The sequence below is a fragment of the Choristoneura fumiferana genome, chromosome 15, assembly GCF_025370935.1.
Source record: "Choristoneura fumiferana chromosome 15, NRCan_CFum_1, whole genome shotgun sequence".
NCBI classification, from domain to species: domain Eukaryota; kingdom Metazoa; phylum Arthropoda; class Insecta; order Lepidoptera; family Tortricidae; genus Choristoneura; species Choristoneura fumiferana.
Genome location: NC_133486.1, coordinates 8,967,018 through 8,992,845, shown reverse-complemented (window position 1 = coordinate 8,992,845; position 25,828 = coordinate 8,967,018). Strand labels below are relative to the sequence as shown.

Here is a 25,828-nt window from a genome sequence, read left to right as displayed (position 1 = left end):
TACATGCACATCTTTTGAGAAACCGAACATTTTGGGAAAGTTGCAATCTTGAGCCCAATTATCAAATAAGTAGGTACTTTGTAGACATTTTTTTTATAACTCACTTGATAACATTCTTGTACTCCACCTCCTTGTTAGCGACTAGATTACCTCCGTACCACAAAGACACTGCGTACCTGTTACAATAAGACATTATACATCATAAGTTTCATAACCCAACCTTGTTCGGTTTCGGAACGTTCCACCCTTTTCCCAAAATACCCTTTCCTAAATCCTACGGTCGATACGGTACGCCAAAAGACCCATTTCTCATAGCGTCCGTATACCATACCCATAAGACCCGTTTCTCTTCTCGTAGCATCCGTATGCCATAAGATCCGTTTATTTTATTTTTTATAATAGTCATATTAACCTCACGGTGGGGTGAATGTAACTATTACTGCTCTCGTGGAACAATAATAGTTATTTATGATACAAGTGCGGAAAGTAGGCAATTCCCAACGAGTGGCGGAGAACTTGAAACACGAGCGAAGCGAGTGTTTTGAGCCGGCACGAGTTGGGAATTTCCTACTTTTGACACGTATATCATACAACGTTTTACAATGCATTAAGCGAGGAAAAAAATCGAGGCAGTGACTACATCATTTATTTGCCATACTCCTTTTACTACAGTAGCAGGCAGTAGATATACATACCGATATGCACGCCAAACCAAAATCGTTACCGTATACACTTTATTAAACCAACTTTCATAACAATCATTGACTCAGAAGATTAGAACAGCTACAGCTACTAATGATAGGTAAAGGAGACTTTGTTTTAGTATCGTGATTTTTTATGATTAATTATTAGCCCTTTTTGCTTGACATTTTCCACACTTATATTGGCTAGTCCTTATCTACTGCACGCTCCTATATAATGCTAAATATCAGTGCAACCCGTGAATAAATCCGTGTAATAGTTAATTATCATCAAGTATATGTATTATGTATCTAATCTACCAGCTGTTAACAAAAAGTTACCGTAAATCTGAGATTTTTAGCTTTGGAACTGTAAATTAATCAAAATGGTTCACTAATTCTAATAGATAAAAGCAAATAAATAAGAATAAGACATACCGGTAGATGTTATAAATATCCATGTGTGTAGAAGTAGATTATTCTATCAATTTAAGATGTTTATTAACTTAGTTATGTATATTATAGTTCACATATTTTGTTCAGCATTGAGTTTGTCACTGACAATATGTGCTTCGTGAAGGACGTAAGGCGGCGTAAAGTCAGATATAAATTCATCATTAAACTCTTCATTTTAATTTACTCATCAAAAATTAATTCACCGGACTGAACTTATGGACATTACTTTGGCGGGGTTTCATGACAGGCGCGAACGGGTAACCATGATTGGTTCGTGCTACGTCGTGCGCGCGCACTGGAAGCTCATTGGTTAACTTTCGAGTGCGCGCGCTTGACGTCGCACGGTCCGAATTGGACTCAAATTTATTTCCTTTTTTTTCATAACTTTAGACGGAATTAAAATACGAGTTTACATGAAAAAAAAACTAACGTTCTCTTTTCTGTCGTGATTAATCTGTATTATCTTATCAGTAAATATTCAGTTGGTTGCATCAAACGTTTCTTATTTGTTCAAAGCCTAACTATAACGACTCTTTAGACTTATTTTTTTAACAATAGTTTGGACATAATTTGGCAATTTAAAAAGTTACTTTACCGCACAAGTGCGGTAAGTAAAATCCATACAACTTTACTGCACACTTGTGGATGCGTGCAGGAATCACTAATTTCTATGGATATGTTGACCCACGTCAAGAGGCACTTTCCGAGCACGTGCATTGTAAAATAAATTATTGGAAAACCTAAGCCTGTTTGTAGTCTAATTGAAGTAGAAATCGTTCATTGAAATTTTGTATAGCTCATGGTAGAGGGTGGCAAAGTTATTATAAGTACTATGTTTTATAGTTGCTTTACACAAACGCGGAACTTGAACCACGGATATTGATGAGGAATGTCTCATCAATGTGATGATGAAAGTTACGCTGATGAATCAGCTTTTGAATTTCTGGAGTCAAGAGTTTAATAGGGTTTTGGGATGCTAAGTACTACAAAAATTCGAAAACCGAAGTTCGTATCGTACCGTCCGTCTCACTCTCGTATTAAACAATATAAGTTTCAGCGCCAGTCAGCGGGACGGCATGATACGAAGTTCGAATTTTGCACTTAGGGCCAGATTATATTAAATGAATTCACCCATCAATCGTAAGACGTCCACTGTTATATGTCCATAACGGCCTCCCCCATAGACCTTCAGCTACTTCAGTTGGAAACGGCCTGTCTTCCCCGTGAATTGATCTTCAATTCACGCTGTCTCTGTTCATTTAATTTCATTTCATTTGTACTATGTACGAAATGCACGCATGTGTAAGCAAGCCCCCTGTTACGTATTTGTGACAGACATTTTTTTATCTGTGAAATGTGTTGCCAGCGCTATCTTTTTTAATTTGCCGCTATGATGCCATGATTCGCTGGTCAGGTCACCCTTTCCCTCCATAGCCCCGTGCTTACCCGGCCACAGGTGCCGTCTGCCCGAAAGAGAAGACGCATCCGCGCCAGCGCAAGCTATTGCGCGCAGTCTTGCGGGCCTCGGTACCAGCTTTGATGTAGCGGTTGATTATGCCTTCCTCGCCGCCTGGAAACATATTTCCTTACATCAGTAACAACAAGAAAAAAACACAAATAATCTAATCTACAGTTCTTTTTTATATTTGTTCCGATCAAAAGCAAAGTTATGCACCGCTCATTGTAACGTTTGAATTACAATTTTTATTTCTACGTAATAAGAGAAAAAGCTCTATCCATGCAAGAAGGGGAAAAAGCGCTTTTCCACACAGATTTCGAAGAAGAAAGAGAAAGAAAGAGAAAAGTATTATGTGTGCAAGATAAAAGAAGAAGATACAAGGGGTACAAAGCACTTCGATATTTGGAAAAAAGCTGAGTTCCAGGAGGTTAAACGGACAATGCATCACTGATACGAGTATGTCGCATAAGACAACAGGAATTAAACAGAGATATGGCAGATAATAATGGTTATGGCAGATAATAATGGTTTCTTGAACTTATGTTTCCAATTTTAGTTTGCAAATGGCTCTCAAGTCGCCATAAATGTCTCTTGGCTTACCTAAAAGTGACCCTTGAGACAGACTAGTAACCCAAAAAACATTTATAGGCAAAAAAGAGAATGAATATTACTTCCTATTGATATTACTTACAGAATGCCGACACAGTTCTGATATTCGTGATGGCCTCAGTGGCTATCGTCGTGGCTCTATGCGATGCCTTCAACACTTTGCTGGCTCCTTCAGTCAGCACCCGTCCTTCAAGTACCACAGCGCCGATGACCATAGGCACGGAGACCAGAGAGACCAGGGTCATTTGCCAAGTGAAGTAGAGGGAGAGGGCGATGCCGATCAAGATCGTGGCGCTCGCCTGCATTAGAGCGCCGATTCGGGTACCTGTGGCCTGAGGATCAGTGAAAAGGATGTTATGCCCCTCCTCAAGGCGTCTTCAAATTCTTCCAAAATATTTCAGCATGTACTCCTGTGTTTTCGAGCTCTTTTTAATTGTGGTTAACAAACGTTTCAATATTGATGTTCATTGTTTACCGCATCAAACCTACACAATGTAAAAGAATTCGATGAAAAACTATTACAGCCAGGGGCATACAGTCAAACTAACCGAATAACCTCCTAAACTATTCAAGAAGACTTTGAATCCCTGTAACAAGTCCTAACCAACATTCTCGCAAAAACATCATTCAAGATGAAAGTACAAAAAAAAGTAAAGGAAGAAATTTAAAGGCTATGGCTAAACTAAACTGTTTCAATTTCTCACCCCTTGCACTGCTGCGGCGTCAGCAGCCAGCCTAGAGCAAAGCGCGCCAACACCGTTTTGAGGATCGTCGAACCATCCAATCTCCTGCCGTAGCATAGCTCGAAAAGCAGCCACCCTTTTGGAAAATAAAATGGAAAATAAAAACAAGGAAACAGAAGGCTGAATTAGTACTTAATGTATTTTCCTACTTTAGAATAGAATGGACTCTTCCCGTGGATGTTGTAAAAGGCGACTCAGGGTCTTAACGTGGGAGTGTGTAGTAGCGCTCTCTATAGTCAACTACGAACTAGCTACGATCTCCAGAATTTCAGTGTCGAAGGTCGTTGCCTTGGAAACTATCACATTATTTTTACAAGAAAGTCGTCATGAAGGTTCACTAATGATCCTCCCCAGCAATTTGTATGGAAAGATATTTTTTATTAACTGGATCTTTAGATTAGAAGTTTGATTTAAGGGGTAGTAGACCTTTCTACTCGTATCTATCTATTCTATATACCTATATGAATCACCGAAATGTATGTATGCCCATAACTTCCGATCGACTGCACCGAATCGGAAAATTCTTTTTTTGTTATATTCGTTATTATGGCGACAAGGTTTGTGCTAATCAAAATTTAAAACAAAAGACTGGAACGGGGGCGAAGCCGCGCGCAACAGCTAGTTTGATGTTTGATATAAATTTTAGCTTTAAATGTGAGTACCTCCACGAGTTCCTGAGGAAGTGTCTTGACAGACGGACGAACGGACAGCAAATGATCCTGTAAGGGTCCGTTTTTGCCAATTGAGGTTATTGAATCCTAAAAAGGTTGAAGTTCTCAATCTGATTGTTCCTTTTTTAATTACCGTAGTCGAGCGGTCAACCGCACGCCGGTCAAGTTGAAAATAAAGATTTGGAAGAAGATTCCAAAACCCGTCAGTAGACCCACGGCAAGAAACAGCACTGCGATGAAGTTGGTCTCGCCGCGGACCCAGTCTTCGTCCTTGCTTTGTAACAACTAGGGCATAAAATAATTTTCTGTTAAAAATTACGTTTTTAATACAAACAAATTACTGAATGTAGGCACTTTTTGTTGGCTGTGATTGCGACGTCATCCAACTTACAGGTCGATTCACAAGGGTCATTGCTAGCCCAGAGACCTTTTGTCTAACGCACTCGATAGTTTACACTATTTCTTTCTACCACACTGTATGAGATGGGGGTAAAAAGAGATAGTAAATGCAATAGCAAGCGCCAGAGCATTAGACAACAATACAACACAGGCACAACAATATACGGGCAAAGGCAGGTTTCGATTTAATTTTTTAACCTTGGACAAATGCAGGCGGCAATAAACGGCCATATCAACTCAATCTATGTACGTTGTGTTTCACAATCTGAATGGCAATAAATGGATTAAAACGACATAGCTATAGCTATTAATTATAACTAATGACTTACACCGTAAGTTTCACCGAAAAGTATAGCGAACATTGGAAAAGAAGAGCCCACAGCAATAGCCGCGATTATGCCAACCACCATTAAATATTTCTCAGGTTCGCACAGCTTCAATATCTGCCATGTGGAGGGTTTGAACTCCTTTGGTTCTTTGTCTTCCTCTACCACGCTTTCTTCAGAGCCCGACGACTCTATGGAGGCCGTACTTTGAATGGATTCTACTGATACTAGTTTCTTGAGTTTTGGCCTGTGCATTTTCGCATCTGGAAAAAAATAATTCATCTACGATTTATGTTGAAAGGCGATAAACTTGTACTTGCCATGCCATCCATCGTGCGCGAGAAATCTAATTTTAAGCATCTCTTTAATTTTCTTTCTCGTAATGCTATTAATATTATCAATGTTTAAAGTTAGTTGTAATGTTGTAAATGGGACGTATTCGTGCGTTTTGATGATGTAGATACGTGAAACGCTGACTTAGATAGTTTGAAAATGTCGTCAATCAACTAGAAACTGTAGGACGACTCATCCTACAGTTTCTAGTTGATTTTCATATTTGTGCCAATGTGAATGACTTAGCTAAAGCTAAACACAATGTGTGTATGTGTGTGTGTGTGTGTGTAAACATAATGTCGCAATTCAATTTAGTTTTTTATTGCTGCTTGCTGGACTGATTTTTAAGGGTTGCTTTTGTTTGATTTAGGTTCCTAAGTACTTCGAAGACTAGCAATTAGGCAGAGGGAACATATCGTCACTACTTAAAAAAACTCGTAAGTACCTCAAAATAGATATTTTTTTTTCGACTTTATGAACATTATGTCAAGGTTACATTTTGTTGACATATTGATTTTAGATACGAGATTTTTTCAAAGTAGTGACATGACGATATGTACTATGACGTCTATGACATCACATGACACGGCACCCATAGAAAGTCCATACTAAATTTAATTTTTCTAGAAAGAGGTGGAATACAAATTTCATCCGTCATTCATTTAATTTGCCGCTAGAACATTGTAACAGGGACCTTCTTTTCGGCTCTCTATAATTATTCAGAGAAAAAGTTATTCAGCGCTTAGCAACACACTTACGTTTGACCATATCAACATTAGACGAAGGCGGTGCGATGCTGGGCTCATTTTCCAACACGAGCTGATAGTACCTGCCCTTCATTTTGAGTAGTTCCTCGTGAGTGCCCTCTTCAATCACTTCGCCTTTGTCGATGAAAACTATTCTGTTTGCATTGAGGACTGTAGCTAATCTGAAAAGTTACCCCAAGGTTATTGAAGAGAAGAAGCATAGCGAACTTCAAAAGGCAATCATCAAACTATTCGGCCCAAAAAGTATGAGCATGTTTGGGGGAGATAACTCTTTTTAGGATATAGTAGAAAAAAAAGCCGTGAAATAAAGATGCCCAGCGTAAAAAACATACATAGATGTCAAAGTCAAAGTATTTTATTTGTTAAACAGGTAAGGTATAACTCGCGTTAATTTGTTATCTATTCTGAAAATGACAACATTTAAATTGTCTACCTACGCAAGATGACGGGCCTTGAGTAAGTCCTAAATTTATTAGATCGTGACGTGACTACGGCGACTGTACATGAGGTTCGAATGCATTTTCATTGAAGTGTAGCAGTAAATAAATACATGTTTCCTAGCATCATTGAATCTCGTTGATACAATAAACTGTACTCAAGCCGTTTACGAATAAACTTATCTTACTAGGTATCTACCTGTGGCTCACCATGATGGTGGTACGTCCGTGCGCGGCTGCGTCCAGGGCCCTTTGCACCTTTGCCTCGCTGTGGGAGTCCAGAGCAGATGTAGCCTCGTCAAGAAGCAGGATCTTGGGTCTCCTCACCAGCGCTCTTGCTATAGCTATCCTTTGTTTCTGACCTCCTGATAACTGGGCACCTCTTTCGCCTATTAAAGTGTTGTAGCCCTGTAAAGGGACACGATTTTGCTATGGATTGTTTTTTTTGACTAGCTCGCTCACTTTATTTGACATCCAAACTCAAACTCAAACTCTCAACATTTATTGACATAAAAAAACATACTCACAACAAAAACACAGTAAAACATAAATAGAGAGAAAAATTTGAAAAAAACATAAATATAAAGAAGAGTAGAAAAAAAGAAATTAGTGCTGAGTGTGTGAGTGATGTGACAGCCAAATGCTGCTGACTGTGACAGCTCAGCATGTGCGCTGTAGCCCTGGTGTGTGATGCACTCAGCAGCATGTGCTGTAGCCCTGTAACCAGCTTCAGCGCTGGAGCTGGTGAGTGTGCACCCACGTAACTGAACGCGTAATTATTGCGGGAAAAGAAAAAACAATATATATATTATATATAAAAAAACCGCGGGAACTTGGAACTTTCTCGGGATTGAAATAATAATGTATTATCGGAGATAGAGGAACTTTCACTTGGTGAAAAAACTTTTAAATTGATTATAGGTACTGTTTTGGTGAGAAGGGAGTAGAGTTTGACTGACATTTATTGACACATTACCAGAAAATTGTAGTTACTCACTTCCGGCAGATTCTTGATAAAGTTATGACAATATGCTTGTTTCGCTGCTACATATATTTCCTCATCAGTACAAGATGGATTACTCATTCTATAAGAAAAAGAATATCAAATTTTCAAACGTTCACGTACAGCTCTAAAAAGCAATCCACAAAAAAGCGTTTAGAACCTGCATTGTGACCCACTGTAGAAACTTTTCACAAAAAAAAATCATAGTGTCGTCGGATTGCTTGATAAGGACGTTCTATGGTAGGTCAGGAAACAAATAATTCTAGTACACCACATCACCTGATATTCTCCATAATAGTTCCAGCAAATAGCACAGGCTCCTGGCCCACCACGGCAATATGATTCCTGAGATGCCTGACATTGATTTCTTTCAGATCTTTGCCAGAAGCAAGCACTGTCCCTGCGTCGGGGTCATACATCCGCTGCAAGAGCTGCAGGACGGTGGACTTGCCACAACCACTTGGCCCAACCAGCGCTACTGTCTCGTTACAGTTTATCTTCAGGCATATGCTGTTTAGGACCTAATCAACATCAACAACTTGGTATATTGTGCTTCATTTATTGTTAAACATAGCGACAATTTCATTCATATTAGTTACCTACAGTATTTTTTCGAATACTCGTACTCGTATGTTCGTTATTTATCTTGCTCTCTCTAGCTTCAGTAAATTTCAGTAAGCTAGTTAAGAAAGCAAGATAAATACGACCTTTTCCGGCAAATTACGACGGTAAAACATTATTCATACATACATTTAAGATGGACACCAGTCAAAAAATAATAGCATCTGTTTTTTTTTCAATAAGGTCTAAGATGCTGGAAATTCTTACATTATCTTCTGTGATGTATTTCAAAGATGTAATGTCTAACTTCTAACTTAAACTTGACTCACCATAACATCATTTCTCGCTGGATACCTAAAGCAAACGTCTTTAAGTTCCAAATCTCCGTCTAATACTGGTTTAGTGCCTTCAGTCGAAAGGCTGTCAATGGTAGGCTTTCTGTCAAGAACTTCAAAGATGGCACCAGCTGATGCTCGCGCGTTTGATATAGCTTCAAGATGAGGGGAAGTCAGGCCTACATTCTGTGCCCCTTGTAGTATACTGAAGAATATCTAGAAATTGTAATAGACTTCTTGAACATTACATAATGCGTATAAGGGCTTCATAAATTCAAGGTAAAGGGAGCTTTTAAACCTTGAAAGACCATAAATAAACTTCAGCTGCAGAAGTTAACAGAAGGTAATATATATTTGTCTAGAACTGTGTCCGTGGAGATATAAAACATGTCACTTACTATCATGAGAACAGCAGGCGTATACACAGGCGTAATTTCATGTCTGCTCTCCAAGATCAGACCAACACCATACCAAAAAGCCAAAGCATAAGTCGCGTATATGATGAGCCACATCACACCACTTCCTATCCCGGAATACATTCCTTTTTTACTGCCAGTCTTTTTAGCTGGACTAAGGCGGACTTCATATCTGGAAAAAGAGCCGTGTCAAATCCTAAATTCATTATCTAACAAATGAGAACAGCTGTACTGTTTTTATTTAAGTGTTTCCATACCTTTGTATTTCTTTCTCTTCCCCTCCAAATGCAACTACAGTCCGAATTGAAGACAACACCTCCTCGGCTATCACGCCGGCTATACTGTATGCTTTCAGTTCTTGCGTTGTCAACGACGATTGGACCTGCATGTGTAAACAAATCATCAACGTAAACTGGAATTTTCTTTTACTGATATTTCTGCAACAATTGTTAGATAATCTTACAAGACAAAATGGATACCTTAGCGACTACAGCAGTGGTTGCTATAATAACAGGAGTACAAGCCAGAATGACCAGTGTTAACTCCCAACCGTAGTACAGTGATATGAAGATGGCCGTGACGAAAGACATTACCAGGTAAACAAGCATAGGGACCTTCTCACCTATGCCTTCACGGTACTTCTCCACGTCACTGGAAAAGAGAAAGTGTTCGAAATCTCATACAATTTAGTAAACTGACTATTGAAATGCTATCTTCAAATTGACCATTGAAATAGTTAATTTAAAGAATTTTTAATCCCTTATGTATGATATGCATCTTTCACACGGTGCGTGCCAGGAAAGTCGCGATTCAATTTATACTACTCTCAAATAAAAGAACAGTAGGTACAAATAATAACTTACTCGGAAACTTTGGTGGCAAAGTTCATGGTTGTGTTCAAGTCGTACCACCCGATATCTTGGCGAAGTACTGCTCTCAAAAACCTCTCCTTTACCCTTTCAATCTGTTCAAATAACAATAAGTACAAATTAACGATTTAAAGACATTCCATCCATTCCTAGTAACTTCAATCTCATGCAAAAATCTATTCGCCGAGAGTTGTTCAGTACTATGAAAACGTGTCGGAATTGCGACTGTCGCTAAATTATCGCAAACTGTATGACGGGCGTCGCTATCGATGTGCGCACCGAGTGTCGTGGTACAGTCGCCATCAGGTACTTCGGAGCGGCCAAGGTGGTCAAAAATATTAGCACATGCACTCTATTATTAAGGTATTAGAGTTCATGTTTCGATAATTTTGATCACCTTGGCCGCTCCGATATATCTGATGGCGACTGTACCAGAAACACGCGGCGTTCATAATGCCATTCCGTTCTGGTATGCGCTTCGTGTGTCGTTGGGGTGTTTCGTGTTGTTTTCTGTTCACCCGCCCACCCGCGCGTTGGACAAGAACAGTGTGCATTATACCACGAAAATCAAAGTGCGCGGTAATAAACGAAATCCGTCATAGTTAAGTGACAGCCGCTATTCCGAAACGTTATCATCATCATCATCATGAGCCGGAAGAAGTCTACTGCTGAACAAAGGCCTCTTAGAACGCCACAACGAACGACAACTCGCCACTTGCATCCACCGGTTGCCCGCAACGCTCACGATGTCGTCATAGTCCACCTAGTGGGAGCCCTGCCAATGCTTCGCCTTCCGGCTCGTGATCGCCTCTCGAGGACCTTTCAAAAGTTATCATAATACTTATCAATTCCCGGCGAATAAACTTTAGTTAATTGATTACACGTACGAGTATATGGTCTAAATTACGAGTATATACTATGTGTTTGAAAGAAGCTTAGACTAAGTATTGGTATGCTTGCTGTAAGTACCTGTTTGAGGGCCACATAATTGAACAAGTCAACGCTAATGGCACCAGCAATGAACTGCAGCAGTGAAAATGTGGCACAGCCAATGCCGAACGCCTGCGAGTCACGGATTAACGCTAGACGGTTCTCTTCTGCGCTTGCGTTTGTTCTGCGTTGGAAATACAACAATAAGAGGTGATACAAAACGATTGAAAGTTCTAATTGAAAAAAGATATCAGTGGTGGCATGAACAGTGGCATTGGAATCGCTAGGGAACCCAAAGTGTGAGAGAAGCGTGAGGATATGTCAACATGACGCCTCGCAAAAATCTTTGATTTCATACTATTTAATCCAGTGGCAATCGAGTTGTTAATGCGCCATACCACCGAGGCACATTTCAAAGATGGGCAGTTAGCTGAAATTCTAGAATAACACATAGTATAGCGCGGCAACACTTTTCTAATGCCGGGCCGTCCGGACTGGACGAATCTTTCGCCGCGCCCCAGCAGCCAATCTCGGCTAAGCGTGGTGTACCACGCGTGGACGCACCAATAATACGCTCCCGCTGCCCCCGCGCAGTACGACCGATGCCGCGTTACGATGTGTGACCTTTTTCTATAAGCTCGTCCGTATTCAATTATTCCGATACGAATCTAATAAGATTATGTTTATTACTTGTGATAATGCTGTATAAAATCATGAAAACTATCATTTGATGTGCGTATTGCGTTTTCTTCTCTTCACATGCCTGCGCTCACGAACCACCTTGTAAACAAGCTAGCCGGTGCTACAATAGGCTAATTTTTATCTTGATATTACCACGGGATCGGGATAGGCTAAATCTCCAAATCTCAACCCCTAAGTTTTCGCTAGAGAAATTTTAGCTGGACGTTCTTCATACGACGCAAATAAAGACTATGATGTAATTTTTGGTAGAATTTTTGAGAATTCCATGCGAATTTAGTGAAATTCGATTGTCAGATCTATCAGCGCGGCGAGCTCGTTTTAGTGCAACGCGTGCGCGTGAGACGGGTCTCTGCTCTATGAAACCTTATGAAACAGCACGACGTGCGGACGCTAAGCCGTGCACCCACGTGATTTAGCGGAGGCCCTTAGATTTGACAATCGAATTTCGCTAAATGGTGACCATATTGTCTAACGCTCTGACGTTCGTGATCGAATTCGCCATCTCGCTCTACCCTCATCTTACACCGTGAAACAGAAAGAAGTGGTGAAAATAAGCTAAGGCTAGTTCTCCAAAAAATATCAAAGAACACTCACAGTATCTTACCGCCGCCGAACAATTCGACGGACCAAGTCTTGCTGGACGTCCCCGTCATCACTGTCCGGTCGATCAGCAGCGACGTGAACTCGCCGTAAATGATTACTCCGAGAGGCACGAACAGGCCGTTTATGCTGGCCATTATCACGCCGATGAACAGCAGAATAAACTCCCATGGTTCCGCGAACCTGAACTATGGGTAACGGGTTACTTATATTCATTTTAATGAACAGCAGAATAAACTCCCATGGTTTCGCGAACCTGAACTATTGTTGGATACTGATGGTCCCAAGGGAAGATCAAATGCCATGCTTCAATAGTGTAAGCTGATTTTATTCTGAGGAACAGTCAGCGCCTAACGTCCTTTCTAGGTTATTTATTAGTTTTTGTTTTATTATGAGAGGGAGGAAAACGAACAACAGGGCCATCTGATGGGAAATGATCCCCACCGTCCATGAGTACCAGCTACTCAAGGAAAGTCATTGGTCCGTTGCCGGCTTTTTAACCGACTCAAAAAAAGGAGGAGGTTCCCAATTCGAGTGTATGTTTTTTTTGTATGTTTGTTACGCGAAAACGCCGCCAATTGTGGGCCAAATTTCAAAAATCTTTTTTAGTTCTAAAGGGCATACTTCCGAGGTGGTCCCATTGACACCAAGTCAGGATCTGATAATGGGATCTTAGAGAAATCAAGGGCAACCCTCGAATTGTTAAAGCACATCTATAGCGATTTTGGCATTTTTAACATCAAGTCAAGTATAATTACATTCAGAAAGTATCATTTGGTGAACTGTTATAAAATTATATAACTATGCAGTGTTTGAGCTTAATGGAATCGTTGTGAGATGCACTTTGGCTACAAATCACGAAAAAGTATGAAAAAAAATATTTTCAAGGTTTTTGAAGTTGGTTCCATTTTTGTTAAAAAAAAAAAGAATTTATTCTATGGGATCAAGGTATTCTATGGGAGTGTGGTGCTAAACCGTTCGGACCGGCCCATTCGTACTGCAGCCAGCAAGTGGTTACAGTATGGCTCTACAATAATGGAGACCATAGCCTAACCTGATTATAGTATAGATGAAAAACCTTAAAATACTTACAAGCTTCCGTACGGAAACAGCAGTACCTAGATTATCTGGATCTCTGAAAAGAATAAAGAAAACATTATAATTTTTTATTCCTGTTTTCTGAAGATCAATTCAGGCCTTAGTGGCTTAGACCTATAAAGCAGATGGTAGTTGAGTAGGTCTCTGAGTTTTTCGGACTTTATGTGTGAAATTATTTACTTACTTCCGTCTTCTTATCTTAGAACTTTGAGCGCTTTCTCAGCTAAGTAAGCCGATTACTTACTTAGCTAGCGTATAAATTTTGATACAAGCCAAAAAGGCCAAGCCTATGCGTTCTCCCGTCTAGTTAGCTTAGAACTTACCCTTCTTTGAGCGCTTTCTCAGCTAAGTAAGCAGATTGCTGAGCTAGCGCACTGATGGTAAGCGAATTCTGACGGAAGCCGAGAGCGAGTCCGGCGCCTTGCCCGCTCAGGCGCCGCGTCGGCGTGAACTTACTGACGCTTTTTATCGAATCATCGCGTTTCATTCTCGGGTCAACCGATCTGAAAAAAAAGAGAAATTCAAACGAGTTTTTTTTTTACTGTAGGTGGCAAATGGCCATCTCTTTAGAGTTGCCTGGACCAGTGGTTATCCTTTGCTTTGCATTCCTTGTTGCACAATCAGAACATCTTAATCCTGTGGGTAAATTTGTAGCTTCTTCTGGGAGTGTAAAGCTTTTCTTTGGAGGAAGAAATCTAATTAAAAGTACAAGTATAGCGTACTGTTAGGGAAATATGGTATTTGATTGTTTATTATTTATAAAACTTAACAATGCGTGTTAGTGAACGGGAAAACAAAATTTAAGCTACCTTTACATATACTAGAGTCACGAGTTCATGTTGAAAATCAACATTAGAAAGTGACGCCATACGCAAGTAGCATACTTTGATACTGTATAGAGAAGCTTTTTAGAAAGAGATACATGGATTTTTCAAAATATCAGTTGTAAATTAAATTATCAACCGAATTAACTTTTTTACACAGAAAAATGAGAATGACTGAAATATTCAGATATAAGTTATAATAATTTATAATAGAGCAGACTAATACTAACCGTATGTCCTTTTTATAAATTTGAGTTGGTGAATTCAAGCAAGTTTATCCATAGCTTAACTTTACTTAATTCATATATGTTATTTCACCTTATCGTTATTACTATTACTTAAGTTTTATCACTAAAATTCATTTCAATTCTTTAAGGGACAGCTCCATCGATACTATCGATGAATTCGGCAATGCCGAGGTTGGAAAATAAACTACCGGTAAGCCTATTAACTATAATAAAAATTGCAAAATATTTCCTCGCTTTAACTTTTGATAGACTTGACAGTTGACAGTAGAAGAATGCGTCTATGACTATTATTTCTACTTGATAACTATCAAAGAGATAGATATGTGTAGGTTGGATTAACTTAATTTTGTGGTTCTGTAAGGGTTCTGTAGAGGCACATCAAAGAGTATTAGTACCTATAGAGAAATGGCACATTTATCTTGAAGATGCAAACGGTGTGTAAACTTTAAGCTGTAAATAACAGTTTCAAATTTTGGTGGTGTGGGGCTGCGCCCGTGTGGGCAATGAGTGTACGACGGCTCTTGGTTATGGAATATTGATGTATTTAATATTGAGAGCTTATATACTAGTCTTAATTACGTACAAGTAGAGGGGGTAGGATTAATATGTATTCAGTGAAACAGTATGCTTACAGACTGCTTCGAGGTATTGGATGAGCCGATACTTATTGCTAACGGCATTCCAGATCACCTTGGTCTCTGGGAAACCTACCACAGTCAGTTACCTAACACATCTTTTCAATTAATTGAGACAATAATTTGGAAATATATCCTAAAATAACTGCTATGAGAAGACGTGGACGCTGCCTGAATTTTTTGAGTGATTTTAACTACTGTATTTATTTTTATAATAAAGCTTTATTTAAATTCCTGTCCTTCTACCTCTTCCAAAACATACTCTAAGGGGCTGTTTCACCACCTATTGATTAGTCTTAACTGACGGTTAAATGTGATGCCGTCTCCGTCTATTCGAACAAAACAAATAGAGACGGCCAGCACGGACATTTAACCGTCAGTTAAGACTAATCAATGGGTGGTGAAACAGTGAAATCTTTTAAAGTGCAATCTGCCAGCCTGTGGAATCGGTTACCGACCTCCAGCAGGCAATCTCCCACCGTAGGATCTTCCAGGGAGGGCTTGAGAAGGATGTGGCTTACACCTTCTCCTTAAATATTTGAGGACATTACTTTGTTTTATATTCACATGTATAGTTTGTATTATGGTTACATATATATATATGTATACTATATAATATATATTGTAGTTTATGTATTATACTGTTTAAAAGACTGTATGTATAATAGCATAGCTTCCGCTATTTTTGACTCTTACTAACTCTTTGTCGGACCCTTACTGATTACTCCTCTCATCTAATCAAACTCGTTTTGGCTTTTTTGCGCATCGACTACGTGCACTCTTGCTGAATCAGGAGCTCATTAATGGGTACATATAGGTAATTACAATCCGTAGCAATGTCTAATATACTTCATTGTTCAAGGTTTTAATTATTTCACTTGTAACAATTTGCCCACATTTCAAAAATAAATGTTCGTCCTATCCCCACTTTATTCTGTGATGATGTTGAAGTCGTGGACCGATGACTTGACTCTACAAGTGCACGACAAATATTTACATATTTCAAGTACCTACCCACTTACAGTTGAATGTGCTTTGGCTAACATTAGCTTTAAAGTGTTACCGTGTTCTTATCTGTCATTGCTTCTATTGTTTTATAGCGACAAGTAAATAAAGATGACTAGATATCAATTTTATTGCTTCGTGTTCGGACATAATTTAGGAAGGAAAGTAAGGAGTACGAGTATAAGGCTAGTGTCATAAAAAAACTAATTAATCCATCAGTTAGAATAGTTAGATTGTCACATAATATTGGACACATATTTTTTCTTTGGCAACACGAGGAATTAGAGGTGAGACGTATTTACTGGAATAGGTTTTGGCTTGGACGCGTGAGTACGCGTTCCCGCCCGCGATTCTTTTAGCGTACGAGTATTTAGGAGTACGGCGGCTGACAACGTTCCGCCAACTTGAAAACTAGCATTTATGTACACTTTTTAATTGAAAATTTTATAAAAATTGCTGACAATCCTAAGCCTGTATAAAGTATGAAGGGAAGTTTTTAGTCGGTATTTAATATTAGTCAAAATTAAAAAAAATATGAAGTGTGAAGACTGAACTGTGACGTGGAATTCGGTAGTTCGATTTTCGTAAAACTAAAACTAGTACGCGTATACCTACGCAATTACGGAAGCGCATTTACGGGAATCATTTTGTTTACGCAATGAGTCAATTGAGTTAAGTACTCGTAGATACTCGTGGACCTAGTCTTTGGATCTAGTCTTTTTGTGGACGCGTACTCGCAAGACTCAGTCCGCGTTTTGCCTAGTACGTCTCACCTCTACGAGGAATCATCATCATCATCATCATCATCATGTCAGCCAAAAGACGTCCACTGCTGGACATAGGCCTCCCCCAAGGCTCTCCATTCAGACCGGTTTTGTGCTTTCCGCATCCACCGCGATCCCGCGATCTTAACCAAGTCGTCGCTCCAACGACTACGAGGAATAAAACGTGATAAACAAAAAATTATGAAGATGTAGCCAGTTAAAGATCCGCCTGACTTCACGCTGTACGACACTTTAGCACGGCGTACTCTACGAGTATGTACTTATAGTCTAATAGGTACATGCAGTACGATATCTGGAGAGAAATAAGGTAAACGTTCGAGTGCTGGACACGCTAATGCCCAATAGACGACACCCTGCTGTCATCTCTATTGCTAATGACAGAAGATTAAGGATGCCACTCGTACGTTTACCTTACGAAGAGCAGAAAGGAGACTGCATAGTTCGCTCTAGTAAAGCGTCAGAAAGTAATTATTTTTGGTAGGTACTTAGTACCTACATGTACTACACAAGCACATGTTACCTACTTAGTACCAAAATCAAGTTCAAGTCAAAATACCACAAACAGGACTTAGTAGTAAACTACAGTACAGTCAGTCGTGGTCAGTCTACTCGTGACCACGGCCACTATAAAGTGGTCGAAACGTCGAGGTAAATATTGCTCGTGTGTTTCAGCGTGATAAGTCCGGTTATACCAAAATCTAATTTTCGATTTAATCCCTAGATTCTAGGGCCTAGAACATACTAAGTATGTGTCGAGTTAGCACTCGTATGCTAATAAAAAAGTATTGCATTTCCTACGGAAAGTCGAATGGATTTGTCATGCTTTAATTACCTGTGATGGCAGGCGTTAATGCCCATGCGATTTCTTGATGAAGTATTAGCCGATTAAACTTCAGTTCTGGGCGTCTTGTTGGATACGGTTTACTACCACTGATAAAGGGTTCCGCACGTGCGAATAATAGCTGAGCTGATCGATTTAAGTAGCAGTTGACTTCTAAAGCAAAGCGAGCAAGATGAGATATACTTCATCCTTCTCAGATACATCATTATTAGTATCTCGCTCTCTTTCTCTCTCATGCCATAACTTATCTCTTCGCTTTTACATTATTTTAGCAAGAAAGAGTTTTCACGTGTAGAAGAAGAAAATAATTGATTTATAACAGCAGTGACACATGCACTTGTGATGGATGCAGGATGCGACTACGACTGCACATACAATTGGATATACTCGTAACCGCGAGGCTTCCAGCGCTTGCAACTAGTCATGAGAAATAAAGAAAATTTTTAACAAAAATGTAAAGCCTCGGGGCTGTAGTCCGAATAACCTTCCCTAAATCCAGCCCTGAATGTAGTCACTAAGGCACTTGTCTCACCGCCAGCGAGGAAACGATTGGCTATCGACTATTTTCTCGCTCAAGAAACGAACAAAAGATATAAGATCCTGTGTGAGTAAAAGAGATACATATATTAATAGTTGATCGCTGGCTGTTCACACTATCGGCGAGAACTCGCTCTTACATCTTTTGTGGCAGCGACAAGAGCTATAAAACTCGCTGAGCTATAGACACTCGCTCAGCGAGTCAGCTTGGCGCCGCCCGCACGAGCGAGTCGAGTGGAGCGAGTAATCGCCTGTCGCACGCGAACACTCGCTTACAGCCGAGCGACAAAACTTACTCTCGCTTCTCGCTGCTCGCCCACTCGTTTCCAGTTACTCGCTCTACTCGCTTCTCGCTCATCGTCGGCGGTGGGACAAGTGCCTAATATCACTATGGATGAATGTACATACATCAAAAGGGTCATTATCAGAGCGTATGTTCCTAATAGTTTTCGTGGACACTTTTCTGTAAAAAAATTAACAAAAAAGTAAAACCGACTCCAAAAAAAAAAAATGGAACCGACTACAAAACCCTTGAAAACATTTTTCTAGGTACCTACTAGCTCGAAGTCGGTGCCTCAGCACGAGCCAGCAGGAGTGGAACAATAGTCGTCTACCTCACCTGCATGAGTGGTTTCCTATTCGTAGGTGGTTTCAATCACTCCTGCTGGGTCGTGCTGACTCACCGACTTCGAGCTAGTAGGTACAGGTACCTAGAAAAATGTTTTCAAGGGTTTTTGTAGTCGGTTCCATTTTATGTTTTTATTCTATTTTATTGGAGTCGTTTTTACTTTCTTGTTAATAATTTTCTTAATTTCTCACTTTTTAGTGATTCGTAGCCAAAGTACATCTCACAACGATTCCAATAAGCCAAAACACGGTTATGTTACACGATTTGGTACATTTAAGGATTTTAAACATTTCACTTATCTATCATTGTAGTAGGTACAAACTAGACTAGTGTATTTCAATACAGAAATGTAAATGTTTAGATAGTTTAATGGGGAATTTCAATATTTAAGACACCAATTGACGTTCTTTATTTACATTTAGTTAAATACGTAACCAAACCAAGTATAGATGTATTTATCCGGAAATACAAACGATGGGAGCGAATTCCATTCCCTAGGTCTCTAGCAGTTCGAATCTGTGTGTGGGTTGAGGTTCACTGTTGATCCTCAACCTACGACCGCTCTGTCAAGTGTGTGTCTTAGAAGACTAACATAACCCGTAACTCATCGATTTAGTTCAAGGGCCAGACCGACGTGAATTAGCTAGTTTATAATGGGACATTGTCACTAGCCAAGTGCAATTGCCAGACGGTTATTCTTGTAATTAAATGCGGGCAGACAAACTCACTAGCTATTCAATACTGCATTAGAAGTTCTTATATATTCAGCATTAAGATTAGATTTAGTGAATCTATGCGGTGTCTGGGAGTATATTGATAGACGGTGGCGTATGTTAGTGCTGGTCAGGTGTTGTTGCGTAACTTATTGACGCAGGTGGCGGCATATTTTGTGCTATGTTGGGCGGTGCAGTCGATCAAGTTTTACCTCTAGTTGAATTACCCGTTTGCATACAGCAAGGCTGTTCATGTTGGTGAGCTTTTTCGAGATGAATCTACCGCGAGGCCTTTTGGGATTCTTGAGAAACTTTTTTTGACCAAATATTTAAGTCCCATTTACACTATGTGAGAACTTAGGTACTTGCAAGTTTTACTACATTTCGGTATTAGTATTTGTGTGATAACTAGTTAAATTCATTGTCCCTTAATAGTCTGCGATGTAATGCAACGTGTACGCAAGTTCTTGAATGGTCTAAATGGGGCTTTACGGGTCGAAAAATCAATTGCCAACCTTTTATCTTGGTATTTCGCGGTTATACGTGCGATATTATTTACTTATTTACTTATATCATTTTCTTATTAGACAATGCAATATTAGTTATGTTTGTTACGATACTTACCTTTGTGACAAGAGAAATTCATGCTCGACGAAAAATGCATTAGACACATATTAGTCAACGACGGACGGATGTCGTAATTTGGTGACGTCACGGTCGGCGCGTCGGCACCCCGGGGCCTTCAACCCCAGTAACCTCTCTATTCGTTATTGGAGCTAGATTGGGAAAAAACGATGACTTAGGCTTCAGTGCGCGCTAATAGGGAATATGCATGGAACCCAATTTTTTCCTTAAATAACTTGATAAGGTACAAAACTGAAAACTAAAAAACTAATGACAAAACCAAATCCAATCGATAACTATGCGTTGAAAAATATATAAAAACTAGCTTTTGCCCGCGGCTCCGCTCGCGTGGTATTCGGTTATCGCGCTGTTCCCTCGGGAACTGTGCATTTTTCCGGGGTAAAAAGCCTATGTCACTCTCGGGCCCACAAACTATATCTATGCCAAAAATCACGTCGATCCGTCGCTCCGTTACGGCGTGAAAGACGGACAAACACACAAACACACTTTCGCATTTATAATATTAGTAAGTACATGGATACGAGTGAATTAAGTCGGCATTCCATCATATTCTAGAAAAGTGAAATTTGATAAGTAAGTATGGGTTATTTCTATGGCCATCGTGTTATGTGACGTGATAGTTCATGTCGGATCTCTCTGTCTAATTCACGAAGTAAAACGTCCATATTTTTAAGATATTGAAAAAAAAATCTAACACTACTCGGTTTGTCAAACAATAATTGTACTCGTAATTACAAATAAAAAAGATTCGCGCTGTTATCGTTCATCCACCATACCTCTCATATTTCGTTTTCTAGAATTTTTTTACCGTACAACGGCAAAACTACTAGACACTGACAAAATTGTCCTCCGATGGACAGAGCCATATTTTTTTAAAGAAACAACAAATAAAAAATATGCTTGCATGTTTCCTACTGAGTGAACTGGGCTATGTGTAACACATATCTATTTATAAATAAAAATAAATCGTAAGTAAAATGTGTTCCTAAGCGTAAAACTCGGGAACGGCTGGACTTATTTCGCTAATTCTTTCTTTGTTGTGTTCGTTATTGTCAGGAGAACGTTTTTATGGAAGAACATTAAAAAAAATTACAACGGGGGCGAAGCCGCGGAAAACAGCTAGTAGGTATATATATAATAACAGTAAAACTATTGCAATCACTTATGTTAATCCGAATTTAATTTGTCCGAAAATGCTCCGTGTTAGTTACAGTTTTTCGACGACAGTGTTCGTTATTTGTTCGTTTCACCTTTTGACGATACTATCTATAATTATACTATATTTGCCGTAAAAATGTTTTAAGTAAGTAGTACCTAGTTCATTTTCCACTTGCCCGAGGTTTCCTCAAATAGTCGTTTTTAAGTAGGTATACCAATTGCGTTTTGCGTTAAGTAGGAATACAAATTTAAAAGTGCTGGTTGATAGTGTTAGGTGAGGTCAGACTGTCGTCAGGCGCGAAGCGCCATAACCACTAAGAATAGGAACTTCACAAAGCATATAATAATTTAACTAAGTACCTATTTAGTAAGATTGTTAAAAGTCTAAGTTGTTCTACTATGAGCCTAGTAACAGTGCCCGAGTTTATTCCTTTACTTGTTGAGTCCAACACTTAATTCGCTCATAAATCTTTAGTACCAAGTTCGTACGGCGTCGAGACGACGCCAGTACATAAGAGTATTATTTACATAAACACCTATACAGACAAGCTTTTCTCCATTTTAATCTCCTTTGGTTAGATATTCTCCTCACGCCCCATTTGTATTCTACAATATCTGCTATAACGTCCTGGATTGTTAAAAGTGTATATATCTAAATTTATAATAAGCTACGCAAGAATTTTACTCATATGTTAAATTAATTAATAAATCTCTCATGGTTACGAAGTATAAAAAATTACAATAAATAAAATATGATTTACTAGAGTTACGTCAACTCGCTACGTGGAGGAATGCTACGGTTACAGATACGCTAGAACTGTAGACATTGCTACGCGGCGCCTACGTAGCGACGTAGCGTTAGAAACATAGCAATAGTTAAAATAGTTACTTACTGTTATGCAAGGGTGGAAAGTTACAACTGTTCGATGCAAGTACAGCTTATATTGAAATACGAATGATCCAAAAGAAAAATATTGAGCGTAGTCGAGTGTTTCAAGGCACGAAATGCTAAATAACTATTACAGTCAAGCGGGACACAATTGTTCAACTCACCACAGCGAGAAAAACAGAAGATGGAAGGAAATAAGTTGAACATAATATAAATTAGTTTTTGACTAAGTATTCAACATTTATTAACTGCCTGCTTGTGCAAGCACAAGCTTAGCCTCTGTTATATCTAATGAGTAAAATGAAGCATTCAGAAAATTAAGAATTGGTAAAATTAAGACTTTTCATAAAGAAGAGTTTGTCTCAATAATAATTGTCAAAAATTTCACATGTAGATAATTAAGAATGATATCTTCTATCAGATAACTAAAAATCGGTATCAGAGTCTTCTGCCATTTTTACAGAAAAGTGTCCACGAAAACTATGAGGAACATACGCTCTGATGATGACCCTTTTGATGTATGTATATGTACATTCATCCATAGTGATATTAGTGACTGCATTCAGGGCCGGATTTAGAGGAGGGTATTCGGACTACAGCCCCGAGACCTCCAAAAGGGAGGAGGCCCCCGCAGTAAAAAAAAAGTCAACGGGTTTAGCAACTGTTCAGTTTTTATAACATTCTTGTTGCCCCAATGCCTCCAGACCTCTAAATCCGGCACTAACCGGATTTAACAAAATTAGCGGCTTTTCTATTCAACGAGCAAAAAGTAGACGACTGGTTGGTACTTATGTATCGTATCTAATGCTTAAAACTGAGAAATATTGCCAGTAAGAATATTGCAATGAAACAGAGACTTCTTTAATTTTAATTAAAGCGCTGAAAATTAAAGCTCGCGATTTTAGGTTTTTTATTAAAGCTAGTTTAATCTAAAAGTATATGGTTTCTTAGGTATAGGATAGGATATTGTACTTTGAAATGACAATATCGGAGGATTTTAGTCTTTTATAAGTTATTTAAGGTACTCTTTTAGTTAAGTGAAATAAATGAATAAAGAATATAACAAGCAAAAACAACGGATCACTTCCAGTAAAATGTTGCAGGTATGAAAAGTAATCTGGTTCCGAAACGAAGTGAAATTATAAGGCCGAATACAATTAACTAATATAATAAGTATACTTACTTGAGGCACTTCAACTTACGCAAAGGATGTACTCGTATTTCAATCTAGGTGTCGGGGCAGATATTTGTATGAAAAAAAAAGAATGTTTGTTCTCGGGTCTTGCATGTGTAATATGTATTTAAGTATGTATCTATCTATATAATTATATTTATCCGTTGCTTAGTACCCATAACACAAGCTTTGCTAAGTTTACTTTGGGACTAGGTCAATTGGTGTGAATTGTCCCCTGATATTTATTATTTATTTATTAACTTGAGAACCTCAGTTGGTTCAGTTATCGAATTCGAACAAATCGGTGTCTAGAATAGTTTCATAATTCTCCACCCCAAACAGTGCAAACATTGGGAAAACCTAAAAGGGGTCTCGCGTTCCACGCGTAGGTAATGCCTACCGAGAATTGGCAGCATGCCAGCTTTGAAAATTGACTGTAACTTTACGCTTACCTAATATCTTGTAGAAATTATTATCACAACACTTAAAACTGTTTATATTTACACTTTCAAAGTTAACTTTCGTCATAAGGATTTGTGTTGGCTTGCGCTGAAAAGCGCGGGAAAATCCAATATGGCCGATAGCGCGCGTGGTTCGATCAGCTGTTGGCAACGGACTGACGGAATTTTGGCACTGCGTACAGCCGGACTGCAGATATTGTGCATTTTATTGTTATGCTACGATTAAATAGAGTTTTGGGCCTGGAATCATGTGGTTCCAGCTTGAAGCTAAAGATAAAAATATATTGAATGTTGAAGTGTTGTTACGTTTTGATATACTCGTAAGTAGTTATTTACTTTTTCATCTTCGGAACTGATATAAATGCTCTACCTACAGACGGCGACGATTTGTCGTGCACCTTCTGCATTTTGCATTGTTTTATGGTGTTTTAGTGTCCATTTTGGCTGATTTTTAGTGTTATTTTAGGATTCCAATAGGAAAGGATTCCGGTAGGAATAAGTAAACAGAAAACATATAGATAACATCTCTTTGTTTGAGGTATAGGTAGAGTCATTCACGATGACGCGTGCCGTGGTTTTTATTACAATGTCATTAATGGCTAATTATGACAAAATCACGCGTCTTCGTGGATGTCACTAGGTTTAAAGCTATGTAAATTACCTACTACTTAAATCAGGAGCAAATCAAAACTAAGTTTGCTAACTAATTCCGGTCATGAAATTCGGCTAGAAGCAAGGTCTCATGGTACAAAAAATCCGAAAATCGACAATTTGAACTTAAGTACCTAGTTATCACAGTTACTTACATACAATTCTTTTTTGCGATTGGTAACTTAATGGATCATGCATTCTTAATGGATTAAGGATCATGGGTTGACATCAGAGCTCGCACCTCTAAATTTTTCGAAAAATTTACCACAAGCTTTAGGAAAACATCGTTAGGAAGCCTGCACAACCTGCGAAGCATCTCAATCGTGAGGTGAATTTGAAGTTCCTAGTCCGCACCAGGCCTGCGTGGCAACAACGGTCCACGCCCTCTCATTCTGAAACATCTGTGTTCAGCAGTGGGACGTATATAGGGTAGGATGATGAACTTTAAGTAGGTAGTTTAAGAATCTGCCACGTTATAATATGGCAATGTCCATTTTTTGCACAATTCAAAAACATCAAGGAGTTCCAAGTTTAATAGTATATTGTGTCTAAAGGGCGGTAAATAAGGAATAACGAACGAGAGATGAGTCGATGTTCGTAATTCTAGTACCGCCCGTGCGACACAATGTTTTTCATCACATTTGCTAGTAAAATCTTATATTTGTAAAAGAAAAAATACTTATAATTCTTCTAAATATTGGCGATACCTTTATTGGCTGCGCTCTTGGTAGCGCCGCTCTCGCCCCTCCCCCTCCCGCATCATGCGCCCGACGTGCGTGTGCATTTTTTGGTCCTTACCGTTGGTACTTAACGTTACCCACTTAACGGTACTTGATGACCCAATACACATGATTATAACGTTAAAAAAACCGGCCAAGAGCGTATCGGACACGCCCAAAATAGGATTCCGTAGCCATTACGGAAAAAATAAGTAATATTTTTCTAAGGATTTCGTATTTTATACGGAATCTTCCAAGTTTAGGTATATTTTATACCTTACGCTGCTATTTACTCTTAAACTACTAATAATTCTGAAGCAAACTTAGCCGTTATAGCTTTACTTGAAAGTTTGATATATTTACTACCATTCGAAATTTTTTCAAATTTCTCCACCCACCGGTTTAGATTTTAGAGGAGGCGGGGGGACGCACGATTTTAATGAAAATTAGCACTTTAAAGTTGAATATTTTGCAAACAAATCACTGAATCAAAAAATCGTTTTAGCAACCCTCTAATGATT

The 25,828-nt window shown here is 39.0% G+C and overlaps 1 protein-coding gene across 3 annotated transcripts in view; it reads right to left on the bottom strand.

The window, feature by feature from the left end:
• Positions 1 to 24,108, bottom strand: part of Mdr49 (Multi drug resistance 49) — a 32,130-nt gene extending 8,022 nt beyond the window's left edge. Inside the window, exons 1-20 of one of the 3 annotated variants that reach the window (XM_074098393.1) lie at positions 23,929 to 24,108; positions 13,718 to 13,897; positions 13,389 to 13,431; positions 12,291 to 12,484; positions 11,034 to 11,178; positions 10,059 to 10,159; positions 9,675 to 9,846; positions 9,453 to 9,577; positions 9,178 to 9,367; positions 8,774 to 8,995; positions 8,163 to 8,404; positions 7,878 to 7,965; positions 7,080 to 7,288; positions 6,435 to 6,604; positions 5,347 to 5,606; positions 4,752 to 4,903; positions 3,909 to 4,023; positions 3,287 to 3,536; positions 2,583 to 2,706; positions 105 to 176 (exon numbers count right to left, since the gene is read on the bottom strand). In XM_074098393.1, coding sequence (XP_073954494.1) covers positions 105 to 176; positions 2,583 to 2,706; positions 3,287 to 3,536; positions 3,909 to 4,023; positions 4,752 to 4,903; positions 5,347 to 5,606; positions 6,435 to 6,604; positions 7,080 to 7,288; positions 7,878 to 7,965; positions 8,163 to 8,404; positions 8,774 to 8,995; positions 9,178 to 9,367; positions 9,453 to 9,577; positions 9,675 to 9,846; positions 10,059 to 10,159; positions 11,034 to 11,178; positions 12,291 to 12,484; positions 13,389 to 13,431; positions 13,718 to 13,881 — 3,038 coding nt within the window. In that variant the 5' untranslated portion in view covers positions 13,882 to 13,897; positions 23,929 to 24,108. Of the gene's footprint in view, positions 1 to 104; positions 177 to 2,582; positions 2,707 to 3,286; positions 3,537 to 3,908; positions 4,024 to 4,751; positions 4,904 to 5,346; positions 5,607 to 6,434; positions 6,605 to 7,079; positions 7,289 to 7,877; positions 7,966 to 8,162; positions 8,405 to 8,773; positions 8,996 to 9,177; positions 9,368 to 9,452; positions 9,578 to 9,674; positions 9,847 to 10,058; positions 10,160 to 11,033; positions 11,179 to 12,290; positions 12,485 to 13,388; positions 13,432 to 13,717; positions 13,898 to 14,448; positions 14,576 to 17,723; positions 17,836 to 23,928 lie in introns of those variants that run through there. The other 2 variants (XM_074098392.1, XM_074098394.1) reach the window with 2 other exon arrangements.
• Positions 24,109 to 25,828: the final 1,720 nt, after the last annotated feature.